The sequence below is a fragment of the Helobdella robusta genome (assembly GCF_000326865.2).
Source record: "Helobdella robusta unplaced genomic scaffold HELROscaffold_2, whole genome shotgun sequence".
Taxonomy (NCBI): Eukaryota; Metazoa; Annelida; class Clitellata; order Rhynchobdellida; family Glossiphoniidae; genus Helobdella; species Helobdella robusta.
This window is the reverse complement of record NW_008704083.1, coordinates 1,260,606-1,280,605: the sequence shown is the minus strand read 5'-3', so window position 1 is coordinate 1,280,605 and position 20,000 is coordinate 1,260,606. Positions and strand designations below refer to the sequence as shown.

At 33.9% G+C, this 20,000-nt stretch overlaps 4 protein-coding genes across 4 annotated transcripts in view; 2 read left to right on the top strand and 2 right to left on the bottom strand.

The window, feature by feature from the left end:
- The window catches only part of HELRODRAFT_160014 (hypothetical protein), a gene marked incomplete at both ends in the record, with an annotated part of 7,778 nt that extends 4,470 nt beyond the window's left edge, over nucleotides 1-3,308 (top strand). Inside the window, 4 exons of the mRNA XM_009017041.1 lie at nucleotides 302-521; nucleotides 639-679; nucleotides 789-960; nucleotides 1,348-3,308. Of these exons, the coding sequence (XP_009015289.1) occupies nucleotides 302-521; nucleotides 639-679; nucleotides 789-960; nucleotides 1,348-3,308 (2,394 nt within the window). The remainder of the gene's footprint in view (nucleotides 1-301; nucleotides 522-638; nucleotides 680-788; nucleotides 961-1,347) is intronic.
- A 5,153-nt stretch (nucleotides 3,309-8,461) lies between these two features.
- Nucleotides 8,462-11,160, bottom strand: HELRODRAFT_188228 (hypothetical protein). Its single transcript, XM_009017040.1, has 5 exons — nucleotides 10,891-11,160; nucleotides 10,275-10,474; nucleotides 9,871-10,046; nucleotides 9,534-9,680; nucleotides 8,462-9,162 (listed from the first exon to the last, which is right to left on the bottom strand). The coding sequence occupies exons 2-5, from the start codon at nucleotides 10,455-10,457 to the stop codon at nucleotides 8,649-8,651; spliced, it is 1,020 nt and encodes a 339-aa protein (XP_009015288.1). The 5' UTR covers nucleotides 10,458-10,474; nucleotides 10,891-11,160; the 3' UTR covers nucleotides 8,462-8,648.
- Nucleotides 11,161-12,447: 1,287 nt separating this feature from the next.
- HELRODRAFT_160012 (hypothetical protein) lies at nucleotides 12,448-14,244 on the top strand (the record flags this gene model as incomplete). Its single annotated transcript, XM_009017039.1, has 3 exons — nucleotides 12,448-12,847; nucleotides 13,711-13,770; nucleotides 14,192-14,244. 3 exons carry the CDS (start codon nucleotides 12,448-12,450, stop codon nucleotides 14,242-14,244), a joined length of 513 nt encoding a protein of 170 aa, XP_009015287.1.
- Nucleotides 14,245-14,518: 274 nt separating this feature from the next.
- HELRODRAFT_160011 (hypothetical protein) lies at nucleotides 14,519-19,223 on the bottom strand (the record flags this gene model as incomplete). Its single annotated transcript, XM_009017038.1, has 8 exons — nucleotides 14,519-14,630; nucleotides 15,678-15,756; nucleotides 16,206-16,345; nucleotides 17,057-17,180; nucleotides 17,296-17,544; nucleotides 18,035-18,065; nucleotides 18,562-18,712; nucleotides 19,105-19,223. 8 exons carry the CDS (start codon nucleotides 19,221-19,223, stop codon nucleotides 14,519-14,521), a joined length of 1,005 nt encoding a protein of 334 aa, XP_009015286.1.
- Between the last annotated feature and the right edge of the window lie 777 nt (nucleotides 19,224-20,000).

Sequence of the window (20,000 nt, the reverse complement as noted above, 5' to 3'; positions counted from 1 at the left end):
AAGTTTTGTATGCGTTTGTATATTATCCTAGCGATGCATATTTGTTTTTTTATTATTCTGGAAGAATAAATTTCAACACATTTGAAGAGGAAGATTATTTTTGCCTGTGCTTATGTGCGTGTGCTTGTATGTGCTTGAATATATGTTTGTATATGTAAGTGCTTGGATGTGTGTGCGTGCGTGTGTGTGTGTGTGGGTGTAATCTTAATTGACTAATCATCAACTTATCATTCATCGCCGTATCTTTCGGCGATGAATGATAAGTATTCATCATCATCGTCGTCGTCGTCATCATCATCAGGATCCACCATTCATGTCTTTGAAGAGAAACAAAGCCTTCCTGGACCCAACCAACCAGTACGAGGGCTACCTCTACGACATCCTCAACAAAATTTTCACCAATCTCGCAATCAAGTACAACATCCGGCTAACCAGTGACGTCACAAACTATAATAGGAATGTGCTAGGACCCAGTGAGGTGCTGGGCACTAGGGATGTGCTAGAAAACCGATTTAAACCTGGTAGTAGTGGTGGTAGTAGTAGTAGTAATTATAGTAGTAGTAGTAGTAGTAGTAGTAGTAATGGTAGTAGTAGTAGTATTAGTAGTAATGGTAGTAGTAGTACTAATACTACACAAGATGACCACGAATACGGAGTAATTGGTGACGTGATTAAAGGGGTTAGTGATCGTTTCAGTAGTTTTCCTAAAGTATCATTACTAATTTATTATTATTCGTAATATTATCCATTACTAATTTTTGAATTTATTAATAAATTATGTTAATTAGTTAGCAGATGTAGGAGCCAGCGTTAGCATAGTGCCAAATCCAGCCCTCAATAAGCTAGTGGACTATAGCGAGCCCGTTCTATCACTGAGGTCTTCCATTATTTGGCAGCAGGAAGATCGTCATCAAGATCCTCTCCAACATCAGGATCGTTATCAGTATCGTTATCCGGATCGTTACCAGGATCTTGATAACCATTTTCACCACCATCATCATCATCATCGTACTCATCGTCGTCATCATCGTCAACATGAAATATACAAACATCATCATCAACATGATCAACAACAACAACATCAACAACAACAACAACAGTTAGGACAACAACAGCAACACAGACAACATCATAAACAACGACACCGACCTAAATACAAACATTATATTGTTCCTAAACGAAAACAAGCACAACAACAAAAACATCAACAACAACAACATAAACATAGCCAACAACAAAACTCCCTAATCAAACAACAACAGCAACACAAACACAAAAAACAACATCAACAACAACAACAAAAACAAACACAGCAACAACAAACAAACAAACATACAAAATCGAAAGATAGAGAACGTAGAATCGATTCAAAATTATCGATAAAAAACACAGCACACCCCTCAAGGATAACAGACGACAAGCATTACGACAACAAACTCGGAACCGGTATTCGAAAGACTACTACAACTCCCACAACAACTACTGCTGCTGCTACTACTCTTACTACTACTGCCACTACTATAACTACTGCTACTACAACAACTGCAACTACTTCTACTACTAATAATAATAAGGGTAAAAAAATTTCACAAAAATCACAACAATTTCATCAGCAAGAACATCGTTATCCTCAACAAAAACATAAAAATACTCAAAAAAGATCGTCATCATTATTAAAACCATTATTATCATCATCATCGCCACCCAAATCGTCATCATCATCATCATCTAAATTGTCATCGTCGTCGTCATCATCATTGCTATCACATGATCGATTCAACGACATAGCAACGACACTGGAACGCCTTCTACACGGCAACTACACAATTGGATTGGTAAGAAATAGCGCCCAATTTTTACAATTACGTCATCTAGTTAATGACGTCAGCCTCAATAACAACAACAACAAAAATGACATCATCAACAACAACAAAAACAAAGAAACAACACACAATAAATATACTGCTGAAAATGATAGTTTCTACAACTATTTTAACATTAGTGGAGTTGAAAATAATTCAAGACATCATCAACAACAACAACAACAATCAAATCAACGACAACATCATCAACAACAACCACATCAGCGACGACAACAACAACATCAACTTCAACATCGTCATCATTATTCAAATCAACAAAATTCATATAAGTTCGGAAAACACCTAAACCAACTGCAACCAACAATGCAAACATCAAAATCTACTAAGCTAAAGCAACTAAAACAACAGCAACATCAGAAACAGCAACAAAAAATTTTACCCAGATTAGCCGAGCTGCTGCAGCAGCTGAAGATCATAGCCGTTGATAGCTTAGTCGAAGGCCTGGATCGGCTAAGGCGGGAAAGACTCGCCCTAATACTCGATTCTCCGATAGCCGAATATCACGCTGGCCGGTATCCATGTAACATCTTCCTCAGCGAACCGTTTCTAGCCGAGACAAATTACTTTTTTATCCTCAGAAAAACCGATTCAGATACCGATGATGATAATAATAATAATAATAATAATAACAATAATAATAATATGGCTAATAATGAGAACATTGACAAATATAATAACGATGATGATGATGATGATGACGGCGTTAAATTTGATGACGACGACAATGATGGTGATGGTGGTTATATCGACGAAGATGGTTATATCGACGATGACGTCATAAACGATGATGATGAAGACGATTGCGTCATTAGGAATGCTTATAATGAATGTGTTGTGAAGCAAATTAACAACAACAACAAAAATGACATTAGCAACAAAAATAATAATTCTGCTACTACGAACACTACTACTTCTACCACTGCTATTACTACTACTACTACTACTACTGCTACTACTACTACTATCACAAAAAAATATTTTCAGAGCCGATCAAAAAAGTCTATCGACAACAAAATTAAAAAAAATAAAAACAAACAAACCAATAAAAACACCAATAACAACAAAAACATAGTCAGTGAAGCCAACAAAGACATAACAAACTTTCAGACTTTCAAGTCAAAATTCAATTCGGAGATCAGAAAGCTTAAACAAAATGACGTCATCCAATCAATTTATCTCTACTGGTGGAAACCCGAGTGCTCTTTCAACCAGCCAACCAATAAAATTTCGTCAAAGAAGAGGGGTGGGAGCAAATACCCCGTCACTCCATCGTCGCAGCCAATCATGTTTCAGCCTGATAGTAAACGTTATCAAAACTTTGATGACGTAAATCTCGCTTGTAAAAATGCTGATTGTGAAATTTATTGTCTTTGGTTTTGCATTACAATCTTTATATTTTTTAGGATGATTTTTACATTAGCATAATTCATTAATTAAGTTGTTTATTAATTGAATAATTAATCAGTCAATGACAGTTCAAGTCGCCATTTTTTAATTTTCTTGTGAACATTTTGTAGCTTTCTGCCTATCTGGAAAGCTTTTAAAATGAAATTAATAAAAAATTGTCAAATTTATCATTAAAAACAATTATAAAAAATGAATTCGCTTAAAAGTTTTAAATAGATATATTAGAAACAACAAAATAAACATTTTAAATTTAGAGGAAAAAACTTTTTAAAATCCCAAAATAAACCAAATCGAACTTGAAAATATCCATTATCACCAGGGTTCAACACCACCATACCTTCACCGTCTGCATATAAAAAACAGTTAACTCCATAACACCCAATGGCCACTCTGACGCAATTTCTCGTCAGATGGCAGACGAATACACATTTGACGTCATCATGGACGCATTAATTATCTGGGGGTCCATTGGCTAAGTTAACTGACGTTTTGTCGTAAATTTCAACGTCTCAACAACAAACACTACAGTTCATGTGAAGCACAACAACACGTGAATCAACGCATCACAAACACGGCCCGCAATTGGCGGGGGATCTCCCTGCAGTCGAACAAGGTAACTGCAATAGCAGTGACAGACACTCCGCCACTACACCATAGCGCCGCCCATCTTAGTTTAAAATCCACGTAATAATATCAACTACTATTCAGTTGAGTACAGATTTATCAAAGAAGAACCAAATTGAAATTTTTTATTATTAAAAATTCTAAAAAAGTTAACATCTCGTAAAGATTTTATTAAAAAAATCTTTAAACATAACAAAAATGCCAAATTTTACCTGGTAATAAAGGCTGAATTCGACCGAAATTTTGTCACTGCCATCTTTAATTAGAAAACAATATGATCCGTATTTTCCAATTCCGGATTTGACGCACCCATCCGTTAGATGGCACAAGTAGGCACACTTAACAGACGGTGGAACGCATGCGAGCAACTGGGCCAAATCTACGTTAACTGACGTCATTTTCCTAATTTTAGCGTCCATACCGAAGACTAGAATCTGAAGCCCCAAGGAGGAATTATAGTAGTAAACACCGATCGGTGTGCGACTCGTAAAAGTTGATGATGATGCCGACGATGGTGAACACAACAACGATAACGCTGATGACGACGATGCTGATGACAAGCCTTGCAGGTAAACTGCGCTAAGTAAAATGATGATTTGTAGCGATGGTGTGGTGGTGAGAAAAACCGGACTATACTCTCCATTTTATGCCTAAATAGATAGATCGAATCATACATGAGGTTGAAAAAAATTAACAAAAAATTTGTGGAAATTTTTGTTCAATTGAGTTTTAATAAAATGAAAAAACTCATTTTAAGCTAACTTGCAGGCGTTGGTGTTAAGGAAGCAATCCGCAAAATGAAATATTTTGTGTAAATTTATAACGCCAACTTTGGATTAATTACACGGTCCCAAGAAAGTGAAAATGTCTTTGTCAATGTCTCTTAACTTACCTGATTTAAATTCCTCTCTATTCATTCCTTCTTTCCTTCTATCCTCCATTCATTTGTTCGTGCAGTCGTTCTTTCGTACATTCACTCACTCACTCACTCACTCATTCATTGTTTTATCGTTCTATAATTATTTCCTATCTCTAATTTTACACACACACACACATATATATATATATAGAGAGAGAGAGAGAGAGAGAGAAAGAGAGAGAGAGAGACAATGCAGCAAACAAACGAAAATTAAATTGTAATTAGACATTAAGCCATTTCAGTACATTAGTAGTTTTTTTTTTATGTGTGTGTGTTTTTTGGTGTGTATGTGTGTGTGTGGTGCGTACTAATACTACTACTATTACTACTATTTATTTGTTGTTAATACTCGTATTACTGGTGTTATTAATGTAATTATTTATTTTTCTTCTCCTGCGCTTCATCCTCTCCGATGGCTAGTTGGTTTTCTGTTTGCAAATAAATTTGAAAGCTGAGTTATTTAAAATATTAGGCATTCAAATATTTTCTATCTTTAATCATGATTTGCAAAGGTGAAAAATATACAACCTCACATGTTTTCGTATAATTAATATTTATATTAAAAAAATCAATCAATGAATCAATCAATGAATTAGTTTATAAAGCGCTATTTTCACGATGTTTCAACAGCTCCTCAATGAATTATGTAAAAAGGTGGAGAAGTAGTCATAGAGAAGGAGGTAGAGAGTTCGAGAGTAAAAGGACCAGATGAAGCAAATGCAGATTTAGCAGAAGAGTGTTTAACACGAGTTAAGAAGATGTGAGAACAAGAAGACAATCGTAAACCGTGGCGTTTAGGTTCAATTAATCTACCTGATAAGTACTTAGGAAATAATTTAGATTGATACTTAAACATTAATGAGCAAGTTTTAAAATTATTCTATATTTTACAGGTAGCCAGTGCAAGAGGACAAGATATGGAGATATATGAAAAAAGATAGGGGCACGAGCAACTAGACAAGCAGCAGAGTTAAAAGCTTTACTTAAAGGATAGAGTTTAGAGTCAGGAAGACCATAGTAGAGCGAGTTAAAATAACCAATCAAACCTATGTCGCTATAAAGCAAGAGAACCAAAGTTAAGAGAAATGGAAAATAAGTAAAAGAAAAGGTAACAAGTATAAGGAAAATATAAAAAATAATAAAGATACTAATAATAAGAAAAATACTAATAATAAGAAAAATACTAATAAAATAAGTAATAGAAACTCAAAAATGAAATAGATACTTTAAATAATAGCCCAGCATTACCGTTATTACGTCATCTGTTCTTTAATTATCGTCGTCTGCTTTTAATTTGAGAACAACGAACCAACAAAATAATTTTTTCATTCGTTCTGTTGCATCTTTTAGTGCATTAATTTTTTTTTAAATTCATGTTTTATTTTTGCCCAAGACAAATATAAACGTCAATATCTAGCTGCATATGTTAATGTTGGATGTTCATGCAAGTCAAAGATTTTTTCGAAGTTCACGGAGATATTCTATTTAGTTAATTTAAAAATAATGCTACATGGTAGTGTTTTATTGCTATAATTTTCCGTCTTTTTCTTTCGTCTTCGTCGACTCCATTTGAGACCGTCAGCGTTGGAGCTGGAAAATTAAAAGATCATTTTGAGGATTTAAATTTGAGAAATATCATTTTATAAGTTTAGAAAAATAGATTTTGAAGTATAAAATTTTACTCAATTAGTTAAAAATTGAAATAAAGTCATGCATTATCATGAGCCCAATGGCAAAATGGTGTACCATTCACACCGCGAAACCCACGCGTAAACGCTTCAGTATGTAACACGCACGCCACTCAAACATACTATTGTAACCCTTGACTCTCGTAATCACCAACTTCAATAATCTCTATTTTTAGCACCAGTGTTGTAGCTTCCAACCACCGACAAGTGATCGCTTTTCCGTAGGTTCAAGATATCCGATAGACAAACACAACTGCCTCAAACGCAAACTTGGTTGAACGTTTATATGAATACCAACAGTAATGGAAAAACTAAACTAATCCAAGTAACTACATAAATCGTAATTACGACTTTGCTTTTTCTGCTAGAATACCGACTTGTACTTACAGTACTACATAATAAAATAATTAAAGCATAACAACAACACAGCCATTACCTGGAAAAAAATCCGCAGTTTAATCAACGAATCGTAATTGGAGTTGTAAGACTCTTTAAACAGTCTACACTTACCACTGGTGGTTTTACAAAGATACGCTTCAACACAGCTCTGTATAAGATGACAGATATAGATACATTTAACAATATCCGGGATATCTATCATTTGAGATACACCAATCGTATTTAAAGTTTTATTTGATATTAATTCCTTAAGATGTATATTTAGATCGGTAAGTAAAATGTTGTAGAAGTTCTCTACATTAATTAAAATTCCATCTAGAGATATTTGCCTTTTGTATGTTGATGAGGATGATGGCGATGAGAAGATTTTTTCAATGTTGGTTAGTGATAATAATAATAGGAATGATGACATCAGTATAATCGATTTATTCATTTTGATGTTTTGGACTATAATTAATAAGTTATTTATCGAGATTTAATCACACTAAATCATTTAATTAATTAATAATTAATGAATTAATCATTTAGTTCATTAAATTAAACTTATTCTTAGGGAACAGTTTCAAGATTAATGTCCATAGAAGACGACCATTAGAGGTTATTCATCAAATCAAACAAACAGCATCGTCAATATTATTACCAATCATTCAATTTTTCATATTTTTTTAAAAATCAATTGTCTATGTTAAATAAATTTTAATGAATTAATTCAATTCTAATTCACAATTAGCAAGAAAAACCAATACAGAGTCCGACGAATGAACGCACCAAAATGTCATTTATGAAAAATTTTACAAGCACTATAAAGAAAGCATTTTAAAATTTCTTGCAATATTTTATCAAAGGATTGTTTTATTGGTTGCTAGGCGTTAGTTCTTCCATTCGAAGTAAATAAAGTGTAATTTGATATGTGTATGCGTGTGTGTATGCGTATGTGTGTGTGTTTGCGAACATACACGTATGCAAATACATTCATGTATGCGTGTACAGATTTTATGCACAAAAATTGCGAACACGCGACGAAATACATAAGAGGAACATTTTAATTTGTAGCTTCATAATTTAATGTTTAACCCTAGAATTTCATAACCAATTTTACGCTAAATATGGTAAGGTTTCCACAATTCGGAATGACCATGGACGTCATTGTCGGGTTCAAATGCATAATGAATCAGGATTGGCACATACGCATATACCCAGCCAGACACACATATACACAGTCTCGTGACAGACTGTTAATTCCAGTATTTCAATGTTTCGTCTCGTACTCCACCAATTAGTGATTTAAACAGCACAATTGAGAATTTAACGTCAGTTAACTCTGACGACCTAACTGAACTCCAGCCAGCCAATCAGCAACAGCAGGAGCAACAAACCACCTATATACCGCCTATTGTAAAATGTAACTTTTTGTGCCATCTAGCGAACGAATGCGTCAGATTCAGATCCGGAAAGCCCGGATCGGACAAAACCGATAATTATTTGAAAGTTTCAATAATTGTGTAGCAAGACCAGAAGAGAAAAATGTTTTAATAAAAAACGGAATGTATTTTTTCCTATATATAAATTTCATTATATATGTCAGCGCGTTATAATATTTTTGATATTTCAGAATTTTAAAAATAAAAGATGTTCGTATATACAAAAATAAAATCTTTAAATGTCATCTCATTTCACTCAACTCTGCTTTTTCACATTACCTGCACATCAGCAACATCACTTTCTGAGTCATTTTTTCTTGGCTGCAGCGGGCTTCGCGATTTTACCAGTCGCCATTTTCTTTTTCAGAGTCTCTACCTTCTTTTTGTGGGAACCTGCTTTTTTATGGCTGGGCAGTTTTTTTGAAGTGACTGATTTTTTTTGGCTAGTTGACTTTTTCGAAGTAGCGGACCTTTTCTGTCCAGGTGATTTCTTTTGGGAGGTTGATTTTTTGTGGCTGGTAGATTTCTTCGCAGTCACTGACTTGTCCAGACTTGCCACTTTTTTCAGCGTGGTCGACTTTCTTTGACTGGCTGACTTTTTTTGACTTTTTTGGCTAGCGGATTTTTTTGATGCGGTGATTTTATTCTTCTGGCCTGACCTGGCGGAAGCTGCTGTCAAACTGCGTTTCCTCTTCTTGGCGCCAGCAACTGGCTGCTGACTACTGCAACATGGTTTTGCTGATTCGCTTTTGGTTCGGTTTTGTTCTTCGTTCATCTGTTTGCTTTTGTTCACCCAGTTCCTTCTCTCCTCTTCTGACAGTCTGGTTATCGCCGATATGAATTGTTTTTCATAAATTGATTTTAAGGGAATGTTTTTTGTATTGTGATGTTATTTATTTATAAATTTTTTTATAATTCAAGCGTCCTTCTAAACTTTTTTTTCAATTATTCATTATTTATCAATCGATCAACTCAAACAATCAGTTAACAAATCAACCTTTCAGATATTAATCAATCAGCCAATCAACCAATTAGCCAACCAAATGACCAACCAACCAGCCAATCAACCAATTAGCCAACCAACTGGCCAACCAACTGGCCAACCAACCAGTCAGCCAGCCAACTAACCAACCAACCAACCAACCAGCCAACCAGCCAACCAACCAACCAACCAACCAACTGGCCAACTAACTTATTCCAGCCACGAGCCCCTTCACGGAACAGAGACTTCTGGCTCCTGTTCTTGTCCTTGTTGGCGTTGACGTACGTCTGGATGAAGACCTGGTAGCCTGTCAGAGGACGCTTTGGTTTCCTCATCTCGTAATCTGCCATCAGCTGACTGGAAATTATGTGACGATGATGACTGGATGGGATGGGATGCTGATGATGACGACGGAATGATGATGATGGGATGATGTAGATGATGATGTAGATGATGATGATGGAATGATGATGGAATGATGATGATGGGATGATGGAATGATGATGATGGGATGATGGAATGATGATTATGATGGGATGGTGATGACGATGAAGACGGGGGCCCAATTCTAAATTTTTTTATCTCTGGCGGCACGGTTGTAGCACTCCTCGCGCAGATGGTCCGAGGCAGTTCTTCCACTAAGGTGACGAAGAAGGCGAAGATGAGGGAAATGATTATAATGATGATGGTGAGGATGATTATGATAGTAGGGATGGTAGTGGTCTTGATAACGATGTTGATGGAGACGATGATGATGATGATGTTAATTGACATAGTAATAATACAAATTTTTATTATCAAACCGATCAAGAACCGTAATTAACCGACCCATAACAGTAACTAGCCAAAAAAAACATATTTAATAAACAAAAATCCTAATTTTCCGACAAAGAACCGTTTTTCACCGACCAAAAACCGATATTAATCGGCCAAGAACCGTATTTAACTGACCTGTTCGGCTAGATCCGGCATCTTTACCATCAAGCTTCCAGTCGTACCCTTGGTTCGCATCTTGGCGAACTGCAGAAACGCGTTGCAAAACCGCTTTGGACGCTCGATGTTGAGCGCTTTCTCTCGCTCGAGACGTCGCCTTTTTTTCTGCGCGTTCTTCGTTCTTGTGGTGGTCGGGTCCATTTTTTAAGTTTTCTGGTCTGGTTGAGCGTTGAGGAAATGATTTAGTATATAAATTTGAATTCTCTGTGTGTCATCTTGCTTAAGTCGTGTAAAAGTTGCTATTAATATCATAGAAAATTTGATTTTTGTGGGTGGATACTTTTCAAATTTGTAATTTTTAAGATGAAGCAATGCCAAAAAACATTATGAAAACTCCTTATAAAACGCATTTAATGTGATAAATATTATGCAAATTACATTAAAACACCTCATTTATATGGGAATGTCAACAGATTGTAGGTTGGCTATGCTAAGAATATAGAATTCAAATCTTAAATGTGCCAAAATTATCGATTTTAACAATGGTAAAATCATTTTAAAATTAAATCTATTCAAGCCAAATGCAATTTTTCTGAAAAGTATGTTTAAAAATATAAAAATTCGACTTAAAAACCTTAGATTGATTAAGATCAACCAAACTCCTTTGACAAACGAACCAAAATATCAAATTAAGCTTACTAAAGTTCGAAAATTCAACGTTTCTACAACTTATTATTATTATTATTTAATTAATAAAATTAACGTATTTATAATAAAACATTAATAATTTCGCGAAAGAATTAATAACTCTAATAAATCTGAAATTAATAAATATCCAGAGCTATATTCATTGATTAATAGATTGATAGATACGTAAATAGTTTGGCTGTGTGGACTAGTGACGTTCGAAAATAAGGATGACGTCATCTGCCCAATTACGTTTTAAAACTTCGGTAAATAAACAAATGAAAATACTTTTTATTAATTTTTTAACATAGACACGTAAACTAAAAGCTTCGATTTTCTTTAATCTATTATTATAATAATAATAATTATTATTATTATGAATAGGAAAAATAATTATAAACTATTATTTTGTGAGAATAAGTTACGGCTTTTATTTTATAACTATACATATACCTAATAGCGTAATGGTGAAGACAACTGACTCTGCGTGGGATTCTGTGCCACAGTTGACCGTGTTTGAATGCAGGGTGATCCTCTCTCACCATATGTTTTGAGGTTATGTGAGGTTATATTCACATCTCTGCAAAACAGATTTTGATGAAAAAATGATGAGCTATTATTTGATCTCCAGTGCTAACGATATCAACATCATCATCATTACCACCATCATCATCATCATTATCATCCTCATCATCATCGTCATCATCGTCACCATTATCTTTATAAATAAAACAAGAATCGATTAAAACCGACTCATGCCATCAAAACAGAGACAGAGAAGGAAAAAATCAATTCAGAAAAATTCTTTATTATGGTAATTATACTACTACTACCACCACCACTACTACTACAGCTGCTTCTGCTGCTACTACAACTACTACTAATACTACCTCTGTTACTACAACAGCTACTACTGTCGCTACTGCTGCTGATGCTTTTACTACTACTACTACAAGTAGTACTGATGCTAATAATTTTAAGAGAAGATAGGACAAATGGAAATAATAAATCTAGATTTTTTCAGTGTTCTGTATGTATGTATGTATGTATGTATGTATGTATGTATGTATGTATGTATGTATGTATGTATGTATGTATGTATGTATGTATGTATGTATGTATGTATGTATGTATGTATGTATGTATGTATGTATGTATGTATGTATGTATGTATGTATGTATGTATGTATGTATGTATGTATGTATGTATGTATGTATGTATGTATGTATGTATGTATGTATGTATGTATGTATGTATGTATGTATGTATGTATGTATGTATGTATGTATGTATGTATGTATGTATGTATGTATGTATGTATGTATGTTTATATTTATGGTAATATTATATAATTCTTTGATTCATTTCTTGACATATTTTTGTTTAATTAAACTTAAAATTTAGTTAAATAAAATACAGCATGTTTTCGATTATAAAAAGTGAAATTAATTGAAATAAAAACAAAATTTTTTAAAAATTTTCAAAAAGTTATTTCAAACTAAAATGTCGTTCGATCTCTTGGGCTTTATTCTGGTATCAATATTGTTGATAATTGGCTACGAAGTGAATTCAAGCAGTTCACTATCGCCACTACAACCGCAACCACAATCATCATCATCAGCAGCAGCAGCAGCAGTAGAAGCAGCATCATCGTTGTCATCGTCATTCAAAAAGAAATACTCTAGTGACGGCAACTTACTCAGTGTGTCACAAATCACCGTACACAAAGTCTTCAATCTTAATGACGTCATCCACGCTATGACGTCATCAAAGAGCCTAACAACAACAACAAGTTGCACTCCTAATATCGCTAAATGTGTTTACGTCTGCCAGCTAACGGCTGGTTGCGTCTTAGCAGCCATTGGAAAATTTGGCGTCAGCTGCTATTTATACAAAGATGACAGTCAGATTATTTATAATCCCTATCTGAGTTATTATTACTATCAGGTAACACTATGTTAATTTATTTTATATGTATTATAAATATATATATATATATATATATATATATATAAAGAGAGTGAGAGAGAGTGAGAGTGAGAGAGAGAGAATTTAAATATAATTATTAGTTTAGTGGTTTTAGTATAAATTGCTATACTAGTTGTTATAGAGTTGATGATGTAGTTTTATTGTATATGTACTGAATATATTATCTAAGTTAACCTTTCTCCCTTTCTTCATTTTCTCTCTCTCTTTTTCTCTCTCCCTTCTTTATATATAAACATAGTGTTAATTTGTACTATATGTAGTATTTTACTGTAAAGAGATGAGAGAACAATTTTTTTCTCTGCAGAAAGCCTAAACTAAGGCGAAGATGGATGAAGATGATGATGCGATGATAACGATGATGATAATGTAATAGTTATGGTGATTAAGATTTTTAAGTATTAACATTTAATACTATATTTTGTAGCAAAATAAAAGTAGTAGTAGTAGTTGTTGTTGTTGTTGTTGTGGTGGTAGTAGTAGTAATAGCAGCAATAGTAGTAGTAGTAGTTGTTGTAGTAGTAGTAGTAGTAGTAGTAGTAGCAGTAGTAGAAGTAGTATTTATTTTATTTGATATTTCTCAACAACAAAATACTCATACTTCAGTGCAATTATTATAAATTCGCGCGAAGCCATTGTCATCATCTGCTGTGCCATTTCAAATCAATTAATAAAAGAAAATTAAGAAATTTAATTTATGTACAGTTGAATTCGAACAACTTAACAAAGCATCTTTTATAATGATTTTTTTTAAGTTTATCTTGAAAAATTAAACCACAGAAAGTTTAACCAAGCTGTCGAATGGAGATTTTGTGCTGAAGAATTATGAAGCTAGGGCTGGTTTAAATATTAAAACTAAATGAATACTTTTTAGATTGTTACTAATTACATTCAATTGTTGACATCTGCTTGCGAAGTTTAGGATCTATATTGTTTTCATTTCAACATTAACTGAAATAATTTCCACCGTATAGTTGCACATTCAACACTTTGTATTTAAAAAAGTTGAAAAACTGTGCTTTTTTGATCTATTTCTTCAAACTTTTCGATTATACTTATACAACGGCGTTTGTTCATATTAAAAAAAGAACATCAAACTTTTGCCATTGCTTCAAGAGAAATTAATTCAATTACTAAACGAGTATTCCTACTAGAAGAATCATTAAAATTACTAATTTCTTTAATAATTACTCATTAATTACCAGCAACTATAGCAGATTTTTTCCCCAACAATCATCATTATTGTCATTATTACACAAAGATCTTAGCATGTTCCCAGACAATCATGAAAGCAAGCTTGGAGCGCTATTGTAGAACTCTTCTTTTAGCCCAAATAAACCAAAACAATTACGTAGAAAAAAAATTTTTCTATTACAGATAAAAACGTTAATATAATGCCATTGATGTTGCCATTGATGTTGGATTAGAGTTATTGTTTAGTGGTACAATAGAGCATTTCTTCTGCTGGCTCGGTTAGAAAATTTTTTCCGTTTTTCTAAATATTTTTGCAACGGCCTTGAAAGAAAGTATTTCTCATGAACAAAGCATGGTGAGTATGGTACATTTGTCGTTTTTGTTCTTGCTAGAGTCAATCATTTTGATTTCTTAAATTTGTTTCTGCTTTCTGTATTTGGAAAATCTTGCTAGACCTTAAAAGACATTTCGGTATCTTTTCAGTATTCAAATCAACTAAATTCAACCTAAAGTTTAGTTAGTAGTCATAAGTTTTATTAATGTTTGTGTTCAAGAAATTAATAAAAATTGCAAGCACGACAAACCTGAACAACTTGTACAAAGACTATTTGAATGATAGTGATAGAGCTTGATTTTTCTTGCATATGAAGCATTCGACCGAGCCACCATGTAATAATGAATAACGGTTTGCTGTATAAGCGAACTTATGAAGGGCTAAACTTCATAAAATTGAAACTTCTTCATAAATTAAATGCCATTTTGTATTCGAGAATTATACATTACAGAAACAAACTGGGTAATAATACGGACAAGACATACAAGATACATAAGAATACGCTGAAGAATCAAACTAAAATTAATCTCTATCTTTCCACCGTTACAAATTGCTCGCACATCAAAAATTACTTAATAACTTGATTAACACCAATAATTTGGCTAACTATCTACACTTTTTTTATCATTTTAGTTCAGTCACATTCAATCATTTTATTTAGATGTTTCAAGGTTCAGATAACAGATATATTTATATTATAAAATCTAAGTTATTTTAAATTTAAATTTAAATGTTTATTTGGATTAAAATAATGACACAAATGAATTGACATTGTAGTAACTAAATAAATTAAAACCATTTCCATTGTTAAAAAATATTTATATATTTTTAATATTCATAATTGTAGAGTAATAATAAATAGATCTTTGCTTGAATTGTTGGCCAAAAAATCTTAGTATAAATATGTGTGTGTATATGTGTGTGTGTGCGCGCGCGTGAGTGTGTGTGCGTGTGTACGTGTGTGTGTTTGAATGAACGCATAGCTACGCGATTTCATATCATAAGCCCACCCATGCCAATCACGCACATATTTCTTAGTATTGTAATCTAAAATAACCGTACCATAAATTTTTTAAAAAATGTTAATTTTACTGAATACTTCAACTGTAATGTTCCGACAGGACAACATACAGGTCTCCCCCCTTTACAATTCTTCACACAATGCTACGATCCTCAACATCCATGCCATGCTCTCGTGACGTGAGGCTAGGACATCCACCTTGAAAAATGAAAACCCCGCTGACGGACCCCACCAGTTAGGACCCCAACAACAGGTTTAAAGTCACTGCATGGAATGGCTGCCAAGAACATCGTAAAATGTGTTTACTGTAAACGTTTGTCAGCTAAGACCCTATTGTTTGAAAGCCTACACTGGGAATGTCATTTCTCCATACCAATGTAATCTCTACAGAAATGATTTCATCTTTTTTAAAGATAAGCTTACAATTTTTCGATACGATACGATTTTAAAAGCAGTTCGAAATCTATTTCAGAAAATGTGAACTGAACATGCTATGTTAGATTACAAGTAGATGGTTACACCTAGGGCTTTTTACGATTATGACGTCATTATATTGTTCATGTTTGATCATTCATTCATTCATTCATTCGTTCGGTCGGTCGTTCGTTCGTTCGTTCATTCATTAAATTCTGATTATTAATTAAAATTAAATTAAACTGCTTTCGCCTAATAGCTATATGATACACGACCGATAATTTGAAGTAGTGCCCTAGCTTGCGTTCGAACCAATCACTTGTACCTCGCAGAGAGCCAGCTGATTGTTTTTAACTTGCTCACTGTGCTGTATTATGATGTATCTTGCTGTTAGTGGTAGAGATGATGACGATGGTCCGTTGTTGTTGCTGTTAGTACAGTTTATTCTAAACCTGAAATTTTAATTGATCTTATTACCAAATTAATTGATTAATTAAATAATTAACTAACTAATTAACTAAATTGTTATATTCCAACATTTCTTAATTAGTTATCTAATGTTTCAACAACACGCACACACCCAGAGTATACTTGAATATGTAAATTTTCTGGGATTTCTTTGCATTCAAACCCGGGACGTTCATCATCAGTGCCAGACACCATAAACATTACACATTTTAGTTAATTAATGTAATTAGTTGACTAGTTAATTAATTGAATTAATTGAAACTTTGTTTGAAAAATGTGCTGATGACGGCGGCAACATTAATAACGATTATGATTATTTAAATGATTAAAACGTTGAGAAATGATGACGACGATGATGATTAGTGTTAGTATTGGCATGCGCCTTTTAAATAGTTATCTCAAAAGCGCTCGTTAGCACTGATTAGAACAATTCATGTCATAAAAACGTTTCATTGATCAAAAAATAAATCCTTAAGAGATTCTCGACAGAGTGATCAGGTTTGTCACAAGTCTATTCAATACTGGGCCAGCAATTGAAAAATTTCTTCAACCAATCTTTAAACGTGATGCTGAATGGTCCAACAAGTCTTCAACAACAGGGCGTAAGTTGGATGGTTGGTTGTACGATGATGATGAAGACGATGATAATGATCATTAAAATGATGGTGGTAATAATAATGATCAGAAAAACTAACCAAACACCACCAGTCGTCAGTTTTTCATCGAAATAGCCGCAGAGGCCGTACATGTTTCTAACTGGACGCTGAACTGACCAGGAGATGTTTGTCAGCCCAACGGTCAAGTTTGTGTAACGTTCGACTGTGTGTGTTTATGTGTGTGTTTGAATGTGTGTGTACGTGGGTGCATGTGTGAGGTGTGTGAGTCTGTGTGTGTGTGTGTGTGTGTGTGCGTGTTTGTAAAAACACCCACTTACTGTAATCAATTCTGGCAAAAACCCTGACGTACACAACCGTGAAAATCCCCAGAAGATCCACCATCCACCAGGCCGTAATTTTTGGAGGAGTCTCATTTGTGGTGTGGCTACACTGTCCTCCGGCTGCGTTTGAAGCCGCTACGCCATCGACAGCCAGCCACGAGTAGCCAGAAAAACTCAACGTCGTGACGTACATGGAGCTTTGGCAGGTTGGTTTCATTAGTGAGAGGTTGGTTTGGTTTACCGTGTCTGTTTGGTTGGATGTGTGTGTGTTTGTGTGTGTGCGCGCGTGCGTGTGTGTGTGTGCGCGCGTTTGATTGTGAAAGGAAAGTGTGAAAAAAATAATTCTTCATAATATAATTTTTAAAATCCTTTCTTCTTGCTCATTTTTCGTGTGGGGCTATTTATTTGTTGGAATACTGACAAAAGACTTTATAAGTTGTAAACTAGCTATTATACTGATGCCTAAAATAAAAAATAAAATAAAATAAAAATGAATAAAAATAATTAAAAAAATAAAACTAACTATTTGCCAAGCAATTGAAAAACGAGCCAAAAAGAACGAAAATGCACAAGACTTTTTCGCGTCTAATCAATAAATAATTTTTAAAAAATTTGACACATCAACACACACAGACACGCACACATGCACGCACACAGACACGTACATACGCACACACTTACACATAGATACACTTACACATACACACACACACACACACACACAACAATTAATCACTTGTGTTATTGTTGTCATTACTACGGATGTCCTGGATAGAAAAAAAAAATATCGAGGACCAGTTGTTAATTTGTTGTAAATATTTGAAAAGAAATAATTTAAATTATAACTGGATGAATGAATGGATGAATGTATGGATGAATGGATGGATAAATGAATGAATGAATGGATTTATGTATGTATGAAGTACATAACAACAACAACAATGGATGGATGGATGGATGGATGGATGGATGGATGGATGGATGGATGGATGGATGGATGGATGGATGGATGGATGGATGGATGGATGGATGGATGGATGGATGGATGGATAGATGATTTATAAAAGAATGAATGAATTAATAAATCGATAGATGAATGAGCAGACGATTTAGTAAAATACCAATTTGTAGTTTCACGATCGAAATTCGCATATTCGTATAAAATTTCGAAATAATAATAATAACAATAATAATTATAATTACTACCAATAACAATTATAATAATAACAACAACAATAATAACAATAATAGTTTTGTACAAACTTGGTAGCTAGTACAATTCAGTTGACTCGACAACTTGAAGGCGGGCTTGGTGAACAGTTCACACATCTGAACTTCTGACTTGTAGTTGAAGTTGGTGCAGGATGGCGCCATCTGGCAGACGAACGCGCATTTAATAATGGCGGGTACGCATCTGTGTGTGCGTGTGAATGTGTGTGTGAATATGCGTGTGTGTGTGAATATGCGTGTGTGTGTGTGAATATGCGTGTGTGTGTGTGAATATGCGTGTGTATGTGCGCGTGTATGTGAGTGTGTATGTGAGTCTGTGTGTGTGTATGTGTGTGTGAGTGTATGTGAGTGTGTGTGTGTGTTTGTGTGTGTGTGAGTAGATGTTTGTATGTATATGTTTGTCTTTGTTTGTTGATATGCCATAAAAATTGCAACAAACACAACATCAATAGCAACAACAACATAACAACAACAATAACAACAACAACATCTATAACAACAATCACAATAACCACATAACCAGCCATGAAATATAACAAAATGATTCTATATGATAGATAACGAAAGAGCACCAACCCCAGTATATCAACATTTCTAAAGCCCTCCAAACTTTGATTTACCCCAAAACCAGGTGTAGTAGAAGCCCCGCTGTAAATAGCACTCAATATAACCTCATTAACCTTGGAAGAGTTCATTTTGAGATCAGGGGTGGCCAAGTTGCAAACATCTTGGCCTACGCATTGTGGAGTTTTATTGAATGTTAGGCTGAAGCAATTGTCGAAACATTTTAGCAACGCTAGAAAGGATATTACAAATGATGTTACCAGTGAATGATTGTGATGTTGATGTCGTCGTCGTTGTTGTTGTTGATGTTGTTGTTGTTGATATTGTTGATGTTGTTGTTGTCGTTGATGTTGTTGTTGATGTTGTTGTTGTTGTTGATGATGATGACGACGACGACGATGATGACACCCCGGTGGCTGGTGTTGTTGCTTCGACATATTTTAAAATGTTTCGATTTAAATAATTGATTAACCAATCAAACGAGCAATAAAATAAATTTGTAAGAATTAGTTAATTAATTATTTTTGATTATTTTCACGATAAAAATTAAAAAATAGTTTTTTGCCCAGTCATTTCAAGCCAAGAAATGAAAAATACATCTACATTTATAAACGTTTTATATTGTTATTTATGTATGTATGTATATATGTATGTATGTATGTATGTATGTATGTATTATTATTATTATTATTATTATTATTACTACGGAAATTTATATACAGCGCTTTTTTATTGTTGAATCTCAAAAGCGCTACTAAATCATAGACAAATAAGACGGACATTCATTGTGCAAATAAATAAGTTTTAAGTTGACTTCGAAATTGTAAATATGATAGGTTAGGGTCACGTAAGTATGGAGGTAAACCATTCCAAACAATCGGGCCAAGAACCGCAAAGTTGCGGGAACC